This window comes from Carassius carassius, chromosome 16 (assembly GCF_963082965.1).
Source record: "Carassius carassius chromosome 16, fCarCar2.1, whole genome shotgun sequence".
NCBI lineage: Eukaryota > Metazoa > Chordata > Actinopteri > Cypriniformes > Cyprinidae > Carassius > Carassius carassius.
The window spans coordinates 3,642,263-3,666,002 of record NC_081770.1 but is presented as its reverse complement, the minus strand read 5'-3'; the positions used below and the strand labels follow the sequence as shown (position 1 = coordinate 3,666,002).

The window sequence follows — 23,740 nt, the reverse complement described above, 5'->3', positions numbered from 1 at the left end:
CCGTAACTATGCTCTTCATATCCCTCGCTGTCCATGGTGATGTAAGTAAAATGTAGAAATTTCAAAATATTTTTTTTCACTCATCCAACGAGGTAAGTTCTAGATTTTACAGGTTAGAATGACATGCTGGTTTAAGTTGGCTCTCGCTGCTTTTTATGTCCTGCTGAGCAGTTTTGTTTGATTCACGAACAAATGACTCCTTTGAATCTAATCTTTTACTGAATTTTTTAAAGAGACTCCTAATTGTTTAAAAAGTACTCATGAGTGCATGCATTAGCGATTGGGAAACCAAACTTTCACAAGTTATTGTTTCTTCCATCAATATCTCTCTGGATTAATCTTGCTGGATTAGTGGTGGTGTTGTAGCCAAATGGGTTTTCTGCAGTATAACACTGGCCAGGGGTGCATTTTCCAAAAGCAACTATGGTCGCAAGTTCTGTCGTTAACAGTAGAGTTGGAACTAACGACCATAGTTAACTAACAATGCTTAAGAAAACGCACCCCTGAATAGATACAAATGCGTTAAAATGCTGAGTCTGAGTTGTTAATGAGGTCAGTAAACCGGGGACCTATAAACTTATGCCTGTGGTTTAATCTTCTTGGTATTATGTATGTTTGAAGCACAGTGTGTGGGTGAGGTGTACTTTCTTACATCCGCAAAGGCACTTCTTGAGATAAACAGACTGCAAAACGGTCAGGATGATTTTCTTCCTTCTGTTTACGCTTATCTTCTTCATCTTTTCAGGTGAGTCACGGAAAAAATATAGTTAATTGGATGTCTTATCAGATGATTTTGTATTAAATGAAACAGAGTTAACAATTAATTAGTTTTAAGGCCTGTTCACACCAAGGGTGATAGCTATAAAATCATTTAACCTTTAAAACCTAAAATTCTAAATTTAAAAGAATAGCAGTTAAAGCTAAAACTTTTTGAATTACTTTCAGACCTTTTTATTTCAGCTGATAAACTTTTTACAAACAATGAGAGCTATCAGAATCCAACCTGCTTAAGAGCTCAAGCATTTAAAGCGGTGGAAAGTGCATAGGTGTGAACACTTATCGTTCTTGGTGTGAACGGGTCTTCACACATATTTTACAGTGTATAGTTAACTGTTAAAAGTGCATAATCGTCATCATATGTACTCGAGAATGTGCTTAAAATGATTTTCAGGTGTGTTTGGTGCTGCCGATACTGATGAAATCCAATCCATATCAGTGATGAGGGGAGATTCTCTCACTTTACACACTGATGTTACTGAAGTACAGAGAGATGACCTGATACTGTGGACATTTGGATCAAAAGACAATCTAATTGCTGAAATCCATAAGCAGGTCGTCTATATGTTTGATAGTAAAGGACATTTCAAACTGGAAGAAAAGACTGGTTCTCTGACCATCAGAAACATCAGAACTGAAAATTGTGGACTTTATGAACTAACAGTCATCAACCTTGGAAGAACATCATACAAGAGATTCAATGTTACTGTCATTGGTGGGTTACAGATTACTTTTGTATTTTAGTTTAGTTTAACAGTTTTTAATAAATCTGAAATGTCTGTTTATACAGATACTTTGGAAAAAAATGTTGCTTACCTGCCAGTTCCTGTCATCAGCAGAGACCCCTTGCAATGTTCTTCATCATCATCTCCAAACTGTTCATTGGTTTGTTCAGTGGTGAATGTGGGTCATGTGACTCTCTCCTGGTACAAAGGAAACAGTTTATTGTCCAGCATCAGTGTGTCTGATCTCAGCATCAGTCTCTCTCTACCTCTGGAGGTGGAATATCAGGATAAAAACAGCTACAGCTGTGTGATCAACAATCCCATCAGCAACCAGACTCAACATCTGGACATCAGCAAGCTCTGTCACTCATGTTCAGGTACGACAAATGTTACATTAGTGGACTTTATATTTATATTAATGTCCACTCAAGCAGACAATAATTATAACTATATTGGCATACACAACAGATGTCAGTAATTATAACGATAACTATATTAGCATCCACAACAACAGACAATAACTATAATTATATTAGCGTCTATGGTTGGGCACCGAGAACGTGACGAAGCGCTCTGAACAGCCTTGCTCCGGTGTTTCTGTAAAGTATGTCATAAACCAAATAACAGAAACGCCACCCTGCCTCTTTAAGCCAGCCTACCTTACAGAAACACTACATGCAATGAAGGTAAAATAGTGAAAAAAAATTGTTAATTTAAATGGTATTGGAACCAGGAATCGTTTAGCAAAACTGGAACTGGAAATGAAATCAGATATTTTCTTACTTTACCAACTGTAAGGTCCACCCACTGGTCCAATGACGGTAGCCAATGATATGGCAGAAGGATTCTTGTGCGAGTTGCTGTCTTTCCTGTTATCAATCACAACCTCATTAAAATAAATAAATTTTCTTATAGGTATTTCAATTCATCTGACTCCAAAAAATGCTCAAGTCAGGGATATCGCATCGGCCGTTAGCGTACATCACGATCACATACTCACCAGTTTTTATTATTAGACAGAGGTAATTGACTAATACTTTAGATGGCCGCACCTATGCTTGGTCATTCTAATAGTATTTTTGTTTAGTCCCGTACACACTTGAATAAAGTAGCATTATTATTAGTCAGAGGTCACGACCACTACTATAGACATAAGCCGACCAATATTGCTTTCCCTAATAGTAGTTTTGGTATGTCCATGCCATGATTTCACATGTATACTTGACTAGAATAATATTACAATAAACAGAGGTTAGGCTCACCCTATTTAGGTTGGTCGAACAACATTCAGTTGACGCAAATGAAAATTCCCTTTTAGCCCTTACAATCTAAGTACACTTGAACTAATGCCAAAAGTTAGCCAGCTCTCTAAAAATATAATTGGTGTGCCCTATGCTCCATTTCAACCAAATTTTAGTTTGTTACTAATCTGATGCAGAAATGTGGTAACAAGGATACAGTGTAATCTACTAGAACTAATAATTTCATAACAACCAGAATAAATTCAAATATAACGATTTATTAATCAGGTAATCAAAGTAATAATTCAAAAATCCAATTCAAACAATATAAAAAACACTAATCAATCATATAAAAAAATTCAATAATTTCGAAATGAGAGAATGTATAAATGTTCCCTGATAATCAGAGCTACGCACAGCAATTATGCGGGATATCTGCTTACAGATTCCCTGAGCTTTTTGTCACCTTCCCTTAAATATCCAGCAGGACCCCAAAGTTACCAAATGGTATTTATTGCATGGTTTTTGCATATTATCTTTGAGGGTTTCTAGTGAGTTACTTTGGTTTCTTGGGGAGGCTGTATTTACATACGGGGGTAATTTGTGTGAAAAACCTGGGAGTAGTCTGTTTACAATATTTATGGTTACCTGTTCTATGGTTAAGAGAATGAGACCTCTTTACCAGACACACAGAGACCTTTTTTAAAACAACATGACACACAAATTGTTGCATTGTTATAAACTCTGATTAAGAAAGGTAATTTCAGTGACTTCTTTAGTGTCCTGTGTTTGGATAGTAAATTCGGTGAGAGGGGGAGAGTGGGTAAAGGGAGTGAAGGTGGAGGGTAATGCATATAGTGTGGGCCGTTTGTTTATCTCTCAGTTGGGTGTGTTGGTCTAGGCTTGCGAGACAGAATCTAGGTGTTGATTCTCGTAAAAGTTTCTTGCTTTGATCTTCTTTCTGGTCCAGTGAATGGCATTGCTTAGATCTTTTATCTGATCCAGTCAAAATGGCATCAATAATCTCACACCCAAATCTATTAGCATCCGCAACTAAGAATAACTAAAACGATAACTGTATTATCCATGCAAAAGGGCAAAAACTATAACAATAACTACATTAACATCCATGCCAAAGGATGATTTCTATAATTAAATATGTCTACATCAATGGACAGTAACTAAAACACTAATTAAATAAGCTTCCACATCAACAAACAAAAACTATAACAACAGTATTATGCACACTGATGGAAAATAACTATAACAATAATTGTATTAGTGTCCACACTAGGGATGTCAATTTTCAATCATTTCCATGATCAATTAATCGATTAATCTTGAACCCTAATAATGCAAAATGCATCTATCGTAGTGGCGCGCAGTCACTGGTATGACAGGACGTGCAAAACCCACTGACAAACCCCCCCCCCCCCCCCCCCCCCAAAAAAAACCCCTCCCCCAAAATGCTTTTCTCACTCAAATTAAATGGGGGCTTAGTTTGAATGAAATGCTAATAGCAGGATTAAATAAAATTAATAGATGTAATTAGGATAATTTGATCAAATGAAGAGATCCGGTATTTACAGTGCATTAGATCGTGACAGTGCCTAGATCGTGGTGGCCTACAAGGACGGAGCGAGCACAGGTTTGGCTGGATGTATTTGGAGGTTATTGCTCAGGTCTCTTTTGCCACAAATCCAAATGTTTCCATACCGACAATGCATTTGCATTTGCAATTATACTGTATTTATAATTTTGACTACTAGGCTAGTCTATTTAAACTGACAAGTGTAACCTTTAATATATTTGTTTGACTGTATTTTATTTTGATAATAAACAGACTTTGATTTAAGTTTTAATTGCTAGAATATTGAACAGCTGAGACATTAAAATTTTAGAGAGTAAGATGTAATCCGCAAGAGTTTTTACTTTTATTTGTGCACACTATCAATAAAAACAGAAGATTTGTAAAATAAAGCAAACAAATAGAAGGAGAGTTGTCATCCTTTCCTTTCAATTAACTTGTTTATAGAGCGTCTTCTGTTTTAAATCCATTATCTTAATTATTTAAGATATACACATATTTTCTTTTTTTTTTAGGACAACAATTGTTTTTATTTTAGGCCTATTATGCTTTTATAAGCATCCCATTTTTTTCATGAATTAAGAATTTGTTAGAATTATTAATTTATTCCATCAATTCACTTAAATGAAACATGAACAGTTGATACAAATTAATAAGTTTTTGGAATGAATTAACAAGTTGTAGGAATGAACAGGAATGTCCTGTCACTTTGTCCCGCAGCCCTGCAAAGTGCACAATATTAAATAATTATCTGGTGAAATTACATACAGTACAGACCAAAAGTTTGGAAACATTACTATATTTAATGTTTTTGAAAGAAGTTTCTTCTGCTCGTCAAGCCTGCATTTATTTGATCAAAAATACAGAAAAAAAAACAGTAATATTGTGAAATATTACAACTTAAAATAATAGTTTTCTATTTGAATATACTCTAAAAAATAATTTATTCCTGTGATGCAAAGCTGAATTTTCAGCATCATTAGTCCAGCCTTCAGTGTCACATGTAACATCAGTCTATCACATGATCATTTAAAAATCATTCTAATATTCTGATTTATTATGAGTGTTGGAAACAGTTCTGCTGTCTAATATATTTGATCTATAAAAGGTTTAAAAAAAACTGCATTTATTCAAAATAAAATAAAAAATTCTAATAATATATATTCTAATAATATATTTTCTTTACTATCACTTTTTATCAATTTAACACATCCTTTGCTGAATAAAAGTATTGATTTTATTTAAAAAATTATATATAAAAAAAAATTACTGACCCCAAATTACTGACCAGTAGTGTATATTGTTATTACAAAATATTTATATTTTAAAAACATAGCTACTTTTTATTCATCAAAGTATCCTAAAAAGTATCACATGTTCTGAAAAAATATTAAGCAGCAGAACTGTTTCCAACTTTGATAATGAATCATCATATTAGAATGATTTCTAAAGGATCATGTGATAATGATCCTAAAAATTCAGCTTTGCATCACAGAAATAAATGATCATTTAAAGTATAATAAATTTAAAAACAATTATTTTAATAATATATCACAATATTACATTTTTTTCTGTATTTTTGATCAAATAAATGCAGGCTTGATGAGCAGAAGAAACTTCTTTCAAAAACATTAAAAATCGTAATGTTTCCAAACTTTTGGTCTGTACTGTATCTGCTACATTTATATTGTTTCTATGTTTAAGAACTCTGTGTTGTTTCTATTTTAAAGTACTTTTTAAGTTTAAATCACATTAAAAGCGTAATTTGTACAATATGAACGTATGATGATGCATTTATATATGGTCACCTTCAATCACAACCGTTTGCACATTTTGAGCATTAGACACACTCAGCCCAACATTAAATATGTTAACCGACCATCGATAGCTTTAATCGACTGCATCTCTTAACAGCAATTAATCGATCATCCACAACTGACAAAAACAATAACTGTATTGATGACTGTATTAATGTCCTCACTGATAGACAATAACTACAATGATAACTGTAATAACATCCACACCCATGAACCATAACAATAATAACTGTATTAACAACTTTATCAATAACCATAATGATAACTGTATTGACAACTTTATCAGTAGTAACTGTACTGATAAAGTCTCGGTTACGTACATAACCATCGTTCCCTGATGGAGGGAACGGAGACGTTATGTCGAACGAGATATGGGGTATCACTTTGGAGGGACTTGCTCAGTGTCATGCTTGCTGCGCCATTCCCCCTAACATGGGGATGCGAGCGCCTTTCTTCTGCCAGTAGTGTTCCCCGGTTGGCATATCCTGGACGAGCATCCTCCAGCACCCTTGGCGGTCAGACTTCGAGCAGTCTGTCGCCGGGCCCAGTAGTGGTGTTAGCATGCCCGGAGTCTCGGTCAGCCCCTGTACTGGGCTAGGTGTCCATATGGCTTGATTCCCTATGGGTAATCTCATATGTGTATTTTTCACTATAAGGCTCCCCTTTTGGTAAACCTGTCATCCCTTGACAGACCCACTCTGTCAATCTCTTCTGGCAGCTGTTCCATCCCTACTCTAAGGTAGGACCTACCTCAAAGACACATTCCGTATGTAGTACTGCCCCCTGGTTCAGTCCATATCAATATCTCCATGTCACCTGCCAACTGGTAGGATGTGGTCTCCATAGTGACCTTTTCCTAAGGCTCGCTTCTCCATCGTTCTGTCAAGCTGAATGAACAAATAGGAATGATTTGAAACAATCTTTTACTGAAGGTCGAAATCCCTTCCAAAAACAGGAAGGGATTTCGGAACAACAAGGGGTGGACGGAACAACAGCATGGCCTTCTCCAGCAGCAATGTACTCACCCTTTTGGTTCCTTTCGGTACCAATGTCAGTGAATTTGCACTGGGGCTTGGGAAGGTTACGACTTTAAGCGTAGCTTTTGTGACATGCTGTGGCTTGTCAACAATTGCAGCGCCACAGGGTTGTGACGGTGTTCAAGTTGCGGCGTTTTCCATAGGACCCCATATGTCATTCGACATAACTCGTAGTGACTGACAGATAGGGAATGTCTCTGTTACGTATACCACAACCCTCGTTCCCTGATAGAGGGAACAGAGACGTTTTGTCCCCATGCCACAACCTTGAACCATTCGCTGTTGCCGGGACACGTTCTCAGCTCCACAGCATAAAACCTGAAGAGTGGATGCAGCTGTCGTCTATATATAACCGTAGGCATGGTGAGTGGCTCAGGTATGTTAAATCCAATTTTCATTGCCGTTTTCTCTTAAACTCAGAGATGATTGGCCTCCTAAGTGAGACCCCATATGTTGTTCGACATAACTCGTAGTGACCGACAGATAGGGAACTGTATTAGTGTCCACCCTGACAGACAATAACCATAATGATAACTGTGTTGATAACTGTATTACTGTCCACACTGAAGGACAATAGCAATAATGATAACTGTATTAATAACTATACGTATGTCCACACTGACAGACAATAAAAATAATGATAAATGTATTAATAACTGTATTTATGTCCCCACAGACGGATAATAACCATAATGATAACTGTATTAATAACTGTATTAGTGTCCACACAGATGGACAATAACCATAATGATAACTGTATTTGTGTCCACACTGACGGACACTAACTATAATGCTGACAATATTGGTGTCCACAACAACAAATTATAACAATATTAGCATCCATACTTCCATACATGTGAACAATAACTATAACAATAATTAAATAGCTAAGTTAAAGTTAATATCGCTTTTTTTCTAAGCACACTGCAGTTGTTTCATTTGCTGCTAAGTTTTTAATTGACTGAATAGTTTTTATCTTTCTTCAGCTGTTAAAAAAATCACTCTGAAAGGTCGTTTTCCAACAAAATCATTATTCCTTTTTGTCAGTATAGTTTGGATGTGAAAATGAAGCATATATATAAAAAAAATGTAGCTGTGAAATGTAAAAGAAAGAAATAAAAGCCAATGAAAGTGAAACCCTGCTGTTTTATTATTAGGGCCCAAGCACCGATGGTGTGAGGACTCTATTGTATCTGCTCAAAAGGATTTTAATTGACTGAATAGTTTTTATCTTTCTTCAGCTGTTAAAAAAATCACCCTGAAAGGTCATTTTCCAACAAAATCATTATTCCTTTTTGTCAGTATAGTTTGGATGTGACTTTTAATATTCTTACAGTTATATTTATGGTGAAAACAGGCTTTAATGTTGCAGTGTTATTCTGTTTTTTCCCTCAGACTTATTCACATGTTGTGGTTCTACAGAAGCTGTGATCCGATTGGTCATCTCTGCTCTGGTGGGCGTGGCTACGGTCACTGCAGTGATTTATGACATCAGATCTTAAAGAGTTCAATAAGCCAGGAATACGAGGACACCATGGCAGCATTCCATTTCAGAACTTACAGTGGACTGAATTGAAATGTCCTAAGCCCTTGGACACTTGGAATCTGCAATGGAGTTGATTTATTAGTTCTTTTTTTTTTCTCTTACAAATTAAATTGATGAGGGAGTAAATTAAATTCGATCTGTGGTGATGTCACAATCAGCTGTGGAGCTGCCTTATGTGTTGAGGGTCTATCCATATAAAACTTCTCTCGTCCACTTTATGAAGTGGAACTTCCCTCAGGAGGTTTCTGATCTAACCTTATGATCAGTGATTTAAAATGACTGTCAAATCTCATTGCTTGTAAATGCTTTGTGTGTATTATAGTCACAGCTGAGTCTAGGTGAAATTATGACCTAACCCATTTCACTAAAGTAATATATTAGTATGTGCCCTCCACTATTATTGGCACAGTAAAGGTGTCTGTGAAAATAAATCTAAATTGTTTATCCTATTGATCTTTCAATGGTTTATGTATAATGTCACAAAACCTTTTTATTTCAGATAAATGCAGATCTTTTTAAAACATTTTGACTGGAAGTGTATTTATGGATAAAAATAAAACGTCAGGTCAGACAATATCGTGTCTTTTTACATTTAAACATAGCTTTATCCGCATTGGCTCACGGAAACATCTATGAACACACTTGACTTGGCCAAAATATCTCTGGGAATGATTATACGTTCTTATTAAAAATAGATAGTTTATGTATTCTGCACTCATGTTGCGCGTGCACATTAGGACAGGTTAGATGCCTGCCTCCGTTGCAAGTCCCTATCAAGCACTTTACTGATCAAACCCCTCTCTTCTTCTCCTACATGGCTCTTTGGCCATCATCACTCACCGCAGAGCAAGCCTGTTCTTGATAAAGCTGCTGTGAAAACTTGGGAAAAGCCAACGTGGAAGAAGTTGGGGTTACTATCTTCACATGAAAGAATCTCTGATTCTATGATCCTAAATGTGAAGTCGGGGCCTGTGTAATTCAGCTTCTTGGACACTTTCAGTTCTGGTCATGTTATCCCTGTCTGATTCACTCTGAGATATACGAAGGAACCAAAGCTCTGTGAAGGAAACGTTGACTGAATGCTGCACAATAATTGCTATACCTCAAATATCATCTTTTCATTATCACTGGAAACCAAACCCAAAATAGAAAATAAAATTAGATTAATCGCACAGACCTAAAGCACGAGAGATATCTCTCTTCTGGTCTATTGATTGCAAAGATGCCACATAGACTATATAATACTATATAAAAATGGTAAGTGAGACACAATACATAAAATACCGTTAATAAATGTACATTTTATTAAATACAATGTTTTTTCAAACAGATATCCATGCCAGGACCATGCAATGCTACAGTATATCGATGGATTTTCTAAAGGCATCATAAATGGAAGAATAAGAATGAATTTAAAAACAATAAAAATGGGATCAGAAAATGAATGTCAGTTCGAAAATCTAACTACTTACTTCCAGAATGAGAATATCTTACACATAAAAAAAATAAATAATACATTTACTATTAAACTCTGCAGTTGTGAAAAACTCCTTCCACACAAAGGACATGAATGTGTCTTTTCCGTCATATGAACTTTCAGGTTATTCTTCAGGTGTGAAGCCCACAAACATGTTACAGTTGAAACTGCTCGTCTTGAAGATGAACTTTGTTCATGTGGACTTAAGATGATGTTTCTTTGTTAGGACAGATTTATACAGAAAAGATTTGATTGCTTGACGCTTTATTGTGTTATGTTTGGTGAGGATGAGTAATCAGACCTGTAAGTGCTGGATCTGAAGATGATCTACTGACTGTGAATGTTTTTGCTATGCACGAGTAGATTAGATGAATTACGGAAACTCTTCCCACGTACAGTGCAGTGATACGGTTTCTCTCCAGTGTGGATCCTCTCATGTGATTTCAGATGTGCTGACTGACTGAATCTCTTGTCACAGTGTGAACACTTGTAAGGTTTCTCTCCAGTGTGGATCCTCTCATGCTGTTTCAAATGTTCAGCTGTAATGAAAGTCTTCTCACACTCAAAGCACATATATTCTCTCACAACAGTGTGTATCTTCTGATGAAATTTTAAATTCTGCCGATGTGAAAAACTCTTTCCACATAAAGAACATGAATGTGGTTTCTCCTTTGAATGAACTTTCAGGTGACTCTTTAGTGATGAGGCCCACAAAAATGTTTTTCCGCACTGATCACATTCATAAGGTTTCTCTCCAGTGTGTGTGTTCATGTGATCCTTTAGGATTGATGATTTTGTGAAACTTTTCTCGCACTGATCACAAGGGAACTGTTTCTCTCCAGTGTGGATGTTCATGGTAATCTCAAGACTATATTTGCTTGTCAAACTCTTTCCACACTGATCACATGTGTAAGGTTTCTCTCCAGTGTGAATCCTCTCATGTGTTTTCAGAGTATCTAATCGGCTGAATCTCTTGTCGCAGTGTGAACACATGAAAGGTTTCTCTCCAGTATGAACTCTCATGTGTCTCTTGAGACTCTGTTTGTTTGTCGAACTCTTTCCACACTGAGTGCAGATGAAAGATTTCTTGTCTCTTCTCTTCTTTAAATCTTTCTGTTTGGTTTTAGAGCGACTCAAAGGGTTTTCCCCAGTTTTGAAATGATGCTTCTCCTCTTCATCCAGTTCTTCATCCTCCTCGTTTTCTTCGATCAACTCTGAAAATGAAGCATATATATGAAAAATGAAGCTGTGAAATGTAAAAGAAAGAAATAAAAGCCAATGAAAGTGAAACCCTGCTGTTTTATTATTAGGGCCCAAGCACCGATGGTGTGAGGACTCTATTGTATCTGCTCCGTTTCTTATTATTATTCCGCTTCTCCAAAATGAATCGCATTTTTGAGGGCTTAAACATGCTCAAAAAGTCATGAAACTTTGCACACACGTCAAACCTGGTGAAAATTTTTGTCTGATATAGGATTCAGAAGAGGGTGTGGCAAAATGGCTCGACAGCGCCACCTATACTAAAAAAAATCAACAACCTTCCAGCTATGTTTCACGTACATGCACGAAAATTGGCACACACATGTAACAAACCAATACCTACAAAAAAGACTATTGGAGCAAAAGTCTAAGCAAAATTCTAAAGAAGTCGGTTATTTTTAATATTATGAGCAAATTTTGTGCAATTTTTGTCATTTCCATGTGTTGTATTTTAACCTTTAATCATTCCAAAAAAAACAGGAAGTGATATATTTTACACTGCAATGAACTACTCCTAGAAATTTTATGACATCAATTACTTTTTTGTGGTCAGTCTAATCTAAAGGCCTGTGCGATGTTAAGTTGTGAAGATCTTGAGTTTTCGTTAAAAGGCGTGTCCATGGCACCGTGGTGAAGTTCGATGTCTCGCCATGGGAATAAAAGATGTTATAACTCATAAAATGTCCGATCTTCCCTGAACTTCACATGTGTGATAAGAGTCCTGGCCTGAACACATCTGAAGGCCAATATTCCATTGGTGTGGCTCAATAGCACCAACTTTACACTTTCAATGGAGTGCACCTCGAGCTATGATTCAGGTACATGTACAAACATCGGTACACACATATAACACACCAATACCTACAAAAAAGTATCCTGGTACGAAATCAGAATCCCAACAGGAAGTCGGTTATTTAGAATTTTCTCTGCAATTGGTGTTGTTTTTGCCATTTCCAGGGGTTGTACTTTAACGAACTCCTCCTAGAGATTTATTCAGATCAAAACCAAACTTGATCAGTGTAATCTAAAGCCCATTGCGATGTTAAATTGCGAAGATCTTGAGTTTTTGTTAAAGGGCGTGTCCATGGCGCCATGACAAAATTTGATGTCTCGCCACAGCAAGAGAAGTTGTTGTAACTCAGGCATAAAATGTTGGATCTTCCCCAAACTTCACATGTTCGATAAGAGTCCTGGCCTGAACACATCTGAAGGCCAATATTCCATTATAATGATAGCGCCACCTGCTGGCAACAGGAAGATTGGCACATGTATTGAATATACTTTGATATAATTATTCCACTTATATTTATGACTTTAAATGCATATTTCTCACCGTTCACCTTTTTACTGAAGCCACTCACTGCCGGTGAGCCCGGGTGCGAGGGCCCGTTCATCGCTGCTTGCAGCTTTAATTATATCTATTATTGTCACTGTAACTTAATAAATATTAAACAGTTTTAAACAATAGAGGCACTATGTAGTGACACGTTTCTTTAGTGACAATAAATGTTCTTGATTAACTACACAATTATCTAACATGACTTGTGTTGAAAATAAAATAAATAAAAAGTGACGTGACATATAGCCAAGTGTGGTGACCCATACCCAGAATTTGTGCTCTGAATTTAACCTATTCAAAGTGCACACACACCCAGAGCAGTGGGCAGCCATTTATAAGAAACAGTCGAGCTACAGAGAAGGACAGCAGCTTGTGAGTGTTTTGTCTTGTTTTCTCATCAGACTAGTGTGTGATCATCATTGCTAGGGAAGTTTTTGGTTTAAATTATGTGTCTTACCCTGGTTAATACGTGCTGAAAGTGGCGCTTGGTTTTGCGTTTGCCTATCGTGCGACTGCCCAGTTTCGATCTGCTAAATAGTGAGGCGTGGCCAGCTGACTTCAATCACAGGTAATAAGGCAAATACAAAAGCGTTAAGTTTCACCGCGGCAGCCCTCATGTGAGCCCTCCTCGTGTGAAGACCGACGAGTGTAAAGACAATCGACTCTAGCTGCGCGACTCCACCGAGCAAGGACACGGACAGGGCACTTGAGTATTGCTTTTCTCCTCTTTCCTTACTTTTTGTATACCTTGTTCTCAAATATCTCTTACACTTGTAGTCACTATGTGCTTTCAGATCTCTACTATCACTACTAACACTCGGAGAGCACGATATGTACGTTGCAGGAAGGCCTGTCTGACAAACCTACGGCCTGTCCCTCTGACCTCTACTACTACGCTCTCTATTCCAGTTGGTCTCTGGAACTGCCAGTCTGCAGTTAACAAAGCAGACTTCAATTCTTCTATTGCTACTCATTCCGGGTCTCAACCTCATGGCACTGACAGAGACTTGGATCAAACCTGAAGATACTGCCACCCCTGCAGCCCTCTCCACTAATTTCACTTGTTCCCACACTCCTCGTACCACTGGGAGGGGTGGAGGTACGGGTTTCCTTATATCAAAAGAATGGAAATTTGATCTTCAGCCATCACCTACAGGTACTGGTTCATTTGAATCACATGCCATTACTGTAACCCACCCTGTTAAAATCCACTTTGTGGTCATTTATCGTCCCCCAGGTCAATTGGGAAACTTCTTGGAGGAGTTGGATGTGCTGCTATCAAACTTTCCTGAAGATGGTACTCCTCTGGTACTGCTTGGTGACTTCAACATCCACCTAGATAAACCCCAGGCTGCTGACTTCAAAACTCTGATCACCTCATTTGATCTCAAGCTAGTGTCTACTACAGCGAATCACAAATCAGGCAACCAACTGGATCTCATCTACACGCGCTGTTGCTCTGTGGACAACTCTTCAGTTGCTCCACTGCACACCTCAGACCACTTCCTCATTACTGCTAACCTAGCACTTACTCCTGAAGTGCCTCACACTCCAACGCAGGTCACCTTTAGACGGAACCTACGCTCCCTCTCTCCATCTCGCCTATCTTCTGTGGTTTCATCCTCGCTTCCTGCACTCTCTCAGTTCTCTGCTCTGGACATGAACAGCGCTATGGACACCCTTTGCTCCACTTTAACATCTTGCTTGGACAACTTTTGCCCACTGTTGTCTAGACCAGCACGCACTGCCCCATCTGCCCCCTGGCTGTCCAAGGTTCTCCGTGAACATCGCTCTAAACTCAGGGCTGCAGAGAGGAAATGGCAGAAATCAAGAAACTCTACCGACCTCAGTGTGTTTCAGTCTCTCCTCTCTTCCTTCTCTGCAAATGTCTTCACGGCTAAAACATCCTACTACCACAACAAAATTAACAGCTGTTGTGACGCTCGGACACTCTTCAAGACTTTCTCTTCTCTTCTTAATCCGCCGCCACCACCTCCTCCATCGATTCTTACAGCGGACGACTTTGCAGTTTTCTTCACAAATAAGACTAGATCCATCAGTGACCAATTCTCCACACCGCAGACTGAGGACAACTTCACAATGACTGACGCACACTCTTTCTCCTCCTTCTCCCCAATCTCAGAGATGGACGTCTCCAAACTTCTCCTGTCCAATCATCCTACTACTTGTCCACTTGATCCGATCCCCACTCACCTCCTTCAAGCGATCTCTTCTTCAGTCATACCTTCGCTTACTCACGTTATCAACTCCTCTCTTCACTCTGGAACATTTCACTCAGCATTCAAGCAGGCTCGGGTAAGCCCACTGCTCAAGAAACCATCTCTAAATCCAGCGCTTCTTGAAAACTACAGACTGGTATCCCTTCTTCCATTCATTGCAAAGACACTTGAGCGAGCTGTGTTCAACCAGTTTTCTATGTTCCTTGTTCAGAACAACCTCCTGGACAGCAACCAATCTGGCTTCAAAAGTGGCCACTCAACTGAGACTGCTCTGCTCTCGGTTACTGAAGCCCTGCGACTAGCAAGAGCAACTTCAAAATTCTCGGTACTCATCTTACTGGACCTTTCTGCTGCTTTTGACACTGTTAATCACCAGATCCTCTTGTCCACCCTCAGAAAGATGGGCATCTCTGGAACAGCACTCCTGTGGGTTAAGTCCTACCTCTCTGACAGATCCTTCAGTGTGTCTTGGAGGGGTGATGTTTCAAAGTCACACCACCTTGCTACTGGGGTTCCTCAAGGCTCAGTACTTGGACCACTTCTCTTCTCCATCTACTTGACATCATTAGGATCTGTCATTCAGAAGCATGGCTTTTCTTATCACTGCTACGCTGATGACACCCAACTCTACTTCTCATTCCAACCAGATGACCCGACGGTAGCTGCTCGCATTTCAGCCTGTCTGAGTGACATCTCTAGCTGGATGAATGACCATCACCTTCAGCTTAACCTTACGAAGACAGAACTCCTGGTGATTCCAGCTAATCTATTGCTTCATCACAACTTCTCTATACAGCTGGGCTCATCAACCATTACTCCTTCGAGGACAGCTAAAAACCTAGGAGTTGTGATGGATCATCAGTTAAGCTTCACAGACCACATTGCTACAACTACCTGCAGGTTTGCCTTATACAACATTAGGAAGATTAGACCCTTCCTGTCAGAGCAAGCCACCCAACTTATTGTCCAAGCTCTTGTTCTCTCCAGACTGGACTATTGTAATGCTCTCCTGGTGGGCCTTCCTGCATGTACTATCAAGCCTCTGCAACTGATTCAGAATGCAGCAGCGAGGGCTGTCTTCAATGAGCCAAAAAAAGCTCACGTTACTGCTCTCAATCAAATTCTAGGTACTGATGCTACAAGATGACCACTGGCACGGCACCAACATACCTAAACTCACTGGTTAAATCTAATGTGCACTCCAGAAGTTTGCGCTCTGCAAGTGAATGACGCCATCCCAAAGAAGTTCAAAATCACTCTCACTGACCTTTTCCTAGACTGTGCCCAGGTGGTGGAATGACCTCCCAATCTCAATTCGTACAGTCTTCGAGTCTTTACTCATTTTCAAGAAAAATCTAAAGACTCATTTTTTTTGTGACAGCACTTAACTAATACTAGCACTTTTCTTGCCTTCATATTTATAAAAATAAATAAATAAATAAAAACTGGCTGTGCGTTCTGTACTAGACTAAATGAGACTTGTCATGGCACTTGTATACTGTTGTTCTCTTGTTGATCTGACTGCTTCTATTGTTCTCATTTGTAAGTCGCTTTGGATAAAAGTGTCTGCTAAATGATTAAATGTAAATTAAAATATGGTAAAAGACCCCATTCAGGTAAGTACAACTGCATCAGGTTTCTGTCTTTTGTTGTACATCAGCACATTAGTAAATATATGTTAAAGGTCCAGGTTGTAGGACCTGCCACGAGAGGGCGCACTACCAAAACAATAACAAAAGTGGGGTTTGATGACGCTAAGAGCGTGGAATGATGGGATTTGTTCTTTTACCCAACCGTTGACGGCTATCAATCAGACGGAAAGATAAATCATGGATTTAACAGATGCAAAGATATGAATCAAAACAACTCCCCTGTCGAGTAAAACAAGCGAGATTGGCATCTCTTTCTAGTTGAAGTTTGTCATGAAGCTCTCTCCATCTAGAAAATGCAACACTGATATTGATACTCCCTCTTTCTCTCCTTTTGTCCCAAACTCTTATTAGGTCGTTTGGTTTGCCCGTACGCTTAATAAGCATACGGGAGCTGTCCTTGTCAACAGAACCAGCGGCAGACAGTAATTATGTTCCATAAGTAACACAATCCACCATAAAACATGCAAGAAGTAAATAAGGAACTGCTCAAAGCAAGCTAGTGGTTTTCTGGACGCTAGACACTACTTCCACATTGGTCCACGACACTATTGTCATGTGGTTTCTACGTCAGTAAAGCCGGTGACAAAGGGTAACTAACGTCATTGACATGCGACTGCACTGCCCCATGTCACAGTTTAGAATGGGAATTTTCTCATAATTTACAAGTAATTGAAAAAAAAAGAGATATTGTTAGTAATCAGCTCGACAAAATATATAACACTAGCCTAGTGGTTTTTGGATATTTTAGTGCAAATATCTTACAAATTTTATCTTTAAGGGGGGGGGGGGGGTACAATGGTGTTTTGTGTATTCAGAGTTGTTCAGTGTTAAAGAGATGGATTCTCATGCTAAACATGCCCAAAGTTTTTAAAAAATAATTTAGAAAAATGACAGAGAATTTCTGTGCCGAAAATCTTACTTTCGGGTCGGTACAAGTTTCGACTGTTTTTTTTCGATCATGGATCTAAGACGTAGACAAGAATGGAACTCCTTATATGAGCATTTAACTTGGAAAAGCGCGCCTGCGCACACGTTAACCAGAAGAGAGCTAGACCACACACATCAACAGGCTTTAGCAAGTGCCTTTCTGTGTTCTGGTCATTTCAGTGACAAACGTTTTATAAACCAGGCCCAAGTCGACACTGGATCAATCGCTATCAAAACATGAAACGGTCCCAGTGATAAAAGACCCCATTCATGTAAGTACAATTGCTTCAGATTTCTGTCTTTTGTTGGAAATCAGTACATAAGTGAATATATGTTAATGGAACAACACAAAACATCAGTATTTTAGCTCCGCCCACGGCATGCCTCCAGGAGATCTGCTTTCCAGAGAGAATCGGAAAGCTGTATTTTTCTTTTATAAATATGATAAAACTAAAGACTTTTTTGATATATGGAGCATGCAGTACTACTCTATAGGTTCTCAAGATTAACATGAGATTAGGTGAAACTGTGTATGTTATGTACCCTTTAATGAAACAACATGAAACATCAGTATTATACCTCCAGGAGCTCGGTTTTCCAGAGAGAATCTGAAGCTGTATTTTATTTTTACAAATATGACAAAACTAAATACTTTTGGAGTTAAGGATACAGTAATACTCTATAGGTAGTTAAGATTAACATGAGAAAAAGTGAGACTGTGTATGTTACATAGCCTTTAAGCATTTTAAGAAACATGGTTGTTGCACATCTGCGATTGTTTAACTTGGGGTCATGCTTCCCCCTTTATTTTACAGCATGTTAGACACTTAAAATTGGGTAAAAAACAAACTTCCATCGTATTTGACTGCTGCTGCTGCTAGGGGTGTATGCTTCCCCCTTTACAATCACACAGTTGCTTTAAGCATGTTAAGAATATGCTTGTTGCACATCCTCGATTGCTTAACTTCGGGTGACGCATCCCCCTGAATGTGATTTTTACAGCATGTTAGACAATTAAAATTGGATAATATACAAACTGCCGTTGTATTAGACTGCTGCTGCTGCTAGGGGTGTATGCTTCCCCTTAATGTCATTTTCCAGAATCTTAAACACTTAAATTGAATGATATACAAACTGCCGTTGTATTAGACTGCTGCTGCTGCTGCTAAGGGTGTATGCTTCCCTCTTAATGTGATTTTACAGCATGTTTGACACTTTAAATGAATGACATACAAACTGCCATCGTATTAGATTGCTACTGCTGTTAGGGGTGTATGCTTCCCCTGTACATTCAAATATTTGCATATGCAGCTTAAGCAACATGCTTGTTGTATGCTTTATTTCCTTCAGCTTATTATTTCTTTTTTAAACGTATAACCAGAAATACATAAGTATTATGATGTATTATAATTGTTGTTATGATTATTCATGAGTTGATATAACATATTATAAGGTTTTTATAATGCATTATGCATTCATTATAATTCCTTAAGAATAACCTTATAATGTATTATAAATACAGGCTTCAATTTCGAGCATCCAGTAATATAATCATACATGTCTTGTGGAGCTTTTGGAGTATACATTTATTTGACATTATAACTGTTTGGAAACATAGCATGAATGTGGAAAATCTTCAAAGGTTTATTATTCTGTTGTGCCATCTATAGGACCAGCGACTAGTAAACATAAAGCTTAAAGATATTATATGCATGAGTAGATTAGACGATTTGAGTGAAACTCTTCCCACATACAGTGCAGTGATACGGTTTCTCTCCAGTGTGGATCCTCTCATGCAATTTCATACCAGACCGAATCTCTTGTCAGTTTGAAAACTTGTAAGGTTTCTCTCCAGTTTGGATCCTCTGGTGCGGTTTCAAATCTGCAGCTGTAATAAAAGTCTTCTCACACTCAAAGCACATTTATTCTCTCTCACTTGTATCTTCTGATGAACTTTTAAACTCTGCAGATGTGAACATGAATTTGGTTTCTCCTTTGAATGAACTTTCAGGTGACTCTTCAGGTTTAAAGCCCTCAAAAATGTTTCTCAACACTGATCACATTCATAAAGTTTCTCTTCAGTGTGGATGATCATGTGTCTCTGAAGGTTTGATGATTGTGTGAAACTCTTCTCACACTGATCACATGTGAATGGTTTCTCTCCAGTGTGAACAATCATGTGTTTCTTAAGGTTTGAGGATTGTGTGAAACTCGTATGACACTGATCACATGTGAATGGTTTCTCTCCAGTGTGAACGATCATGTGTTTCTTAAGGTTTGAGGATTGTGTGAAACTCTTCTCACACTGATCACATGTGAATGGTTTCTCTCCAGTGTGGATTCTCATGTGAATCTCAAGACTATGTTTTTTTGTGCAACTCTTTCCACACTGAGTGCAGATGAAAGATTTCTTGTCTCTTTTCTTCTTAAAATCTTTCTGTTTGGTTTGAGAGGGACTCAAAGGTTTTTGACCAGTTTTGACATGATGTTTCTCCTCTTTATTCAATTCTTCATTTTCCTTGTTTACTTCACACTCTAAAGTAAAAGCAAAAAAACAAAAAAACTTTTTTTTTAGCTAATCACAGAGAGAAATGTTAAAAGAAGACATACATGTGAACCCTGATAATACTGCAGAGCGGACAAGTGTTATACAAAATATTTTGTTCATTTTTATAAATGATATGTCCCTGAATCTTTACTCGAGTGATGGACATTGTTCTTACAGTTATACTTTAAAATATTAATTATTATTATTATTATTATTATTATTAATAATCATTTTAAAACTTTAGACACAAATCCCATGTTTCTACAGTGAGAACCCTTACCATTTACTGCTTCAACTACATTATTACACAGCTCTATATATCTTTCCCATCACAACAAATCAAAATATGACAAACTGTTTGAAGCTCTATATTCTTAATGTACATCATCACGGAAGAATCAAAAATAAACACCAACCTGTTTGTTCTTCAGTGTGTTTCATTCTGCAGGGTTCTGGATCTCTCATGTTCTCTCTGTTCTTCAATAAACTCTGTCTCTGCAGATTTCACTTCTTCCTGAAGCTTTGATGCTCCTCTTCACTTGTAGACTGATGGGAATATTCCAGCATGTATTGATGAACTGCAGTGGGAGGAGCTTCACTGAAGGTGATTCTATTGTGGGAGGAGCTTTAGTGAAGGTGTGATTGTTGGGGAGGAGCTTCACTGAAAGTGATACTGTTGTGGGACACAAAATCACCCTGTTCACTCATTCAAAGAAAACAACAGACTGATTTACATTTTGTAAGACATGATTTGTGTTAGAAAGGCTGTATGTGAAGGAGTGACACCTGAGCGACAAAGGGCCTCCATAATGGGCCATCATCACTCAGTGGTGTAGTGCAGGCTAACTCCTGTTACTTATATATGCTCTTTTTGTTGTTTTTTATTGCTTCCACTGTCTTCATCTTTAAGTTGATTTGGATAAAAGCGTCTGCTAAATGAATAAATGTAAATATATAGTACTGTATTATATTACACAGGGCATGAAAACATCTTTGCATTGCCTGACATTTAGATGCAATGAATTATAGTTTAATTCACAGACAGTAGTTCTGCAGCTGTTGAATGCTTTCTGAAACATATAAAGTCTCAGTCAGGAGGGGAAAATGTGATAAACCTTGAATCCGTTAAAAAAAGAAACAAACAAAGCCAACATGATCCAGGGACCCGTTCTTTGTACGTCACTAACTCAGTTAGCTGGATTTGAATGTTGACGATTTGGCGTGATCTTGGATCGTTTGGTTCTTCGAAGCTCATCCCGGAGCTGCTGTCATAGCAACAGGTCCGTAAGCTCAAACCTGCTCGGGAGCAGCTTATTTCATGTAAACAGGATTAGTAGTCTAGCTCAGGGATTCCTATACATTGTTCGGTTTAGCGTATAGCTCAGGGATTCCTATACATTGTTCGGTTCCGGAAACAGAGTCCCTGCAGCAGGGCAACTGGGTGACGGTAAGGCAGCGTAGTCGTGGGTCAAAACACCGCTCTTCTGTTACGACAACAAAACATTAAACAGGTTCTCCCCACTCAGTGATGCACTAGGGTTGTGCCGATAGACGATAGTATCTGATAGAGCCTGTAGTCACTGAAACTGTCTGCCTTGACTCTAATAACTTGTTAAATCCATGAAATGAAAGAGATAGAAAACGAGGAGTTGGTTTCCCACACATTTAATGGCTGCTACACGACAACACGCTCTTCTCATACATGACAGATTAACTCTTGGCGTTACAAATGAAGTAAAGACAAAATATTAACAAGGCGGCAGAGCGAACTTATCATCCATAGTGGTTCTCACGTAGACAAGTTTGATAAGTTTGCTCTGCAGCCTTGTTATTCTTTTCATGCACATCGCACTATAATGTGATGCATGCAAAATACAGAGTTTTGGCCGTAACTAAGTCACCATCCACAAACAGACGTACATCGTCTGCAGATATAAGGTGTTTCATTGCACTTTAACAAGTAATCTGAACGACCTATATACGTGCACTATTTTAAACAAGCCCTCACTGAGTTTAAAGCCACAGTTATGTTAGAATGCATCTCATTCTTGTTTCTGTTGCGGTGCGTTGAGCTCGTCAAGAGGCACGCGGTCCGGAGCACTTTACTCCAAATATATGAACTTACCTGTTTTAAATACTTTATATTTAACTTGTTTGTTTATGCCCAATATTAGTGTTAAACTGTTGGACTTTAAATGAAATCTAATATTGATTTTCACCGTTGACTGATTATGCAGAACATTTAGACTGATAACTTCCGCACACAGATGCGGCAAATTTTCACAGGACGCACGATATGACAGTAGTGTCCGACTATATATATGAACGTAGCTGTTTTAAATACAGTATTTCTATATTTAACATTAGTTTATCAGTATATTTTAAAGTATATTTTTTCAATAATTGGTGATTCCATAGGCTCTCTCACGCACCTGCACGGTTTAAAACACAAGAACAAACTCTCTTGCTCCACCCATGCACGATAAGATCGTGTATCCTCGATCTCACGGGCTGACGATATGACGATTTGAAAAATGACCATATCGCCCAACACTATGATGCACCCACTGAGAAACCTGATGAAAGGGCTCTAGTTATTGGTGATTCTATTGTACGGAACGTGAATATAGAGACACCAGCCACCATAGTCAAATGTTTACCGGGAGCCAGACCGCCTGACATCTTGGCAAATTTAAAAGTGCTGGCTAATGCTAAACGTAAATACAGTAAGCTTGTTATTCATGTCGGCGCTAATGGTGTTCGACTTCGCCAGTCGGAGATCACTAAAAATAACATTAAAGAGTAACTAAACCCTAAACCAACTTTTTTTAGTTAATGATTGTGGCGAGGTGGGCGTGGGAAGCTGAAAAAGCTGCAGCGGGAGAAAGAATGTGGGGACGAGCAGTAATAAGGAGGTCAAATGATTAATGATTAACACCTGTTTGTAATTCCAGTGATTGGGGAGAGAGGAGTTATAAGCGCCGAGCAGACCGGCGAAGGGGAGTTCGTTGAGAGAGCCAGAGCTGAGCAGTGTGTGTGTGGATATAGATGTGTGAAGGCAGAGCGCCGAGCCGCAGTTTACTTTTGTTTATTCTGTTTATTTTTGGAGTTAATAAAGAGCCTTTGTTCGCCACCCCTGACTTCCTTGTCCATCATCTTTCCGAACTGTATTACACTGGTGCCGAAACCCGGGACAAGGAAGCCGGCACGCCGCCATGCAGCCAGCAACAGCAACGCCACTTGCGGTGCTGGTGAAGTCACTCACCGGTCTTCACCAAACCCAACATCAGGCGCTGATGGACCTCAAGTTGGAGCAGGAGGATCGCTTCCGGCTGTTGGTCCAAGCCCAGGATGAAGACCGGCGAGTCCTCCGGAGCTTTCTTGGCCGGGAGGGCGCCCCAGCAGCAGTCCCTTCTTTAGCGCATGTCCCGCTGATGAAGATGGGTCCACAAGACGATCCGGAGGCATTTGTGGACCTCTTTGAGAGGACAGCGGAGGCGTGTGGCTGGGCGCGCACCCAATGGCCGGTGCGCCTCATCCCGCTGCTGACTGGGGAGGCACAGGTG

The 23,740-nt window shown here is 38.7% G+C and overlaps 3 protein-coding genes across 4 annotated transcripts; 1 reads left to right on the top strand and 2 right to left on the bottom strand.

Moving 5' to 3' along the window:
- Window positions 1–401: 401 nt before the first annotated feature.
- On the top strand, window positions 402–8,856 carry LOC132159037 (CD48 antigen-like). Of its 2 annotated transcripts, XM_059568658.1 has the most exons (5): window positions 402–745; window positions 1,172–1,492; window positions 1,568–1,680; window positions 1,777–1,879; window positions 8,581–8,856. In XM_059568658.1, exons 1-5 carry the CDS (start codon window positions 700–702, stop codon window positions 8,685–8,687), a joined length of 690 nt encoding a protein of 229 aa, XP_059424641.1. In that variant the 5' UTR covers window positions 402–699; the 3' UTR covers window positions 8,688–8,856. The 2 variants fall into 2 exon arrangements, with proteins under 2 accessions (XP_059424641.1, XP_059424640.1); XM_059568657.1 differs by having other exon boundaries at window positions 1,568–1,879.
- Window positions 8,857–10,126: 1,270 nt separating this feature from the next.
- Window positions 10,127–15,380, bottom strand: LOC132159304 (gastrula zinc finger protein XlCGF7.1-like). Its single transcript, XM_059568826.1, has 2 exons — window positions 15,377–15,380; window positions 10,127–11,422 (listed from the first exon to the last, which is right to left on the bottom strand). Exons 1-2 carry the CDS (start codon window positions 15,378–15,380, stop codon window positions 10,536–10,538), a joined length of 891 nt encoding a protein of 296 aa, XP_059424809.1. The 3' UTR covers window positions 10,127–10,535.
- Window positions 15,381–19,620: 4,240 nt separating this feature from the next.
- Window positions 19,621–23,391, bottom strand: LOC132159303 (gastrula zinc finger protein XlCGF7.1-like). The gene is made up of 3 exons (XM_059568825.1): window positions 23,316–23,391; window positions 20,683–20,847; window positions 19,621–20,161 (listed from the first exon to the last, which is right to left on the bottom strand). Exons 1-3 carry the CDS (start codon window positions 23,389–23,391, stop codon window positions 19,674–19,676), a joined length of 729 nt encoding a protein of 242 aa, XP_059424808.1. The 3' UTR covers window positions 19,621–19,673.
- Window positions 23,392–23,740: the final 349 nt, after the last annotated feature.

Bases quoted from the DNA above. Each gene is read 5' to 3' on its own strand.
- LOC132159037 (XM_059568657.1), top strand. From the start codon at position 700: ATGATTTTCTTCCTTCTGTTTACGCTTATCTTCTTCATCTTTTCAG. The intron at 746-1,171 runs GTGAGTCACGGA...AATGATTTTCAG, and splicing joins TATCTTCTTCATCTTTTCAG to GTGTGTTTGGTGCTGCCGAT. The intron at 1,493-1,567 runs GTGGGTTACAGA...CTGTTTATACAG, and splicing joins ATTCAATGTTACTGTCATTG to ATACTTTGGAAAAAAATGTT.
- LOC132159303 (XM_059568825.1), bottom strand. From the start codon at position 23,391: ATGGCGGCGTGCCGGCTTCCTTGTCCCGGGTTTCGGCACCAGTGTAAT. The intron at 20,848-23,315 runs GTCAGGGGTGGC...GTCCCACAACAG, and splicing joins GAAAGATGATGGACAAGGAA to TATCACTTTCAGTGAAGCTC. The intron at 20,162-20,682 runs GTGAAATCTGCA...CTTTTACTTTAG, and splicing joins CATCAAAGCTTCAGGAAGAA to AGTGTGAAGTAAACAAGGAA.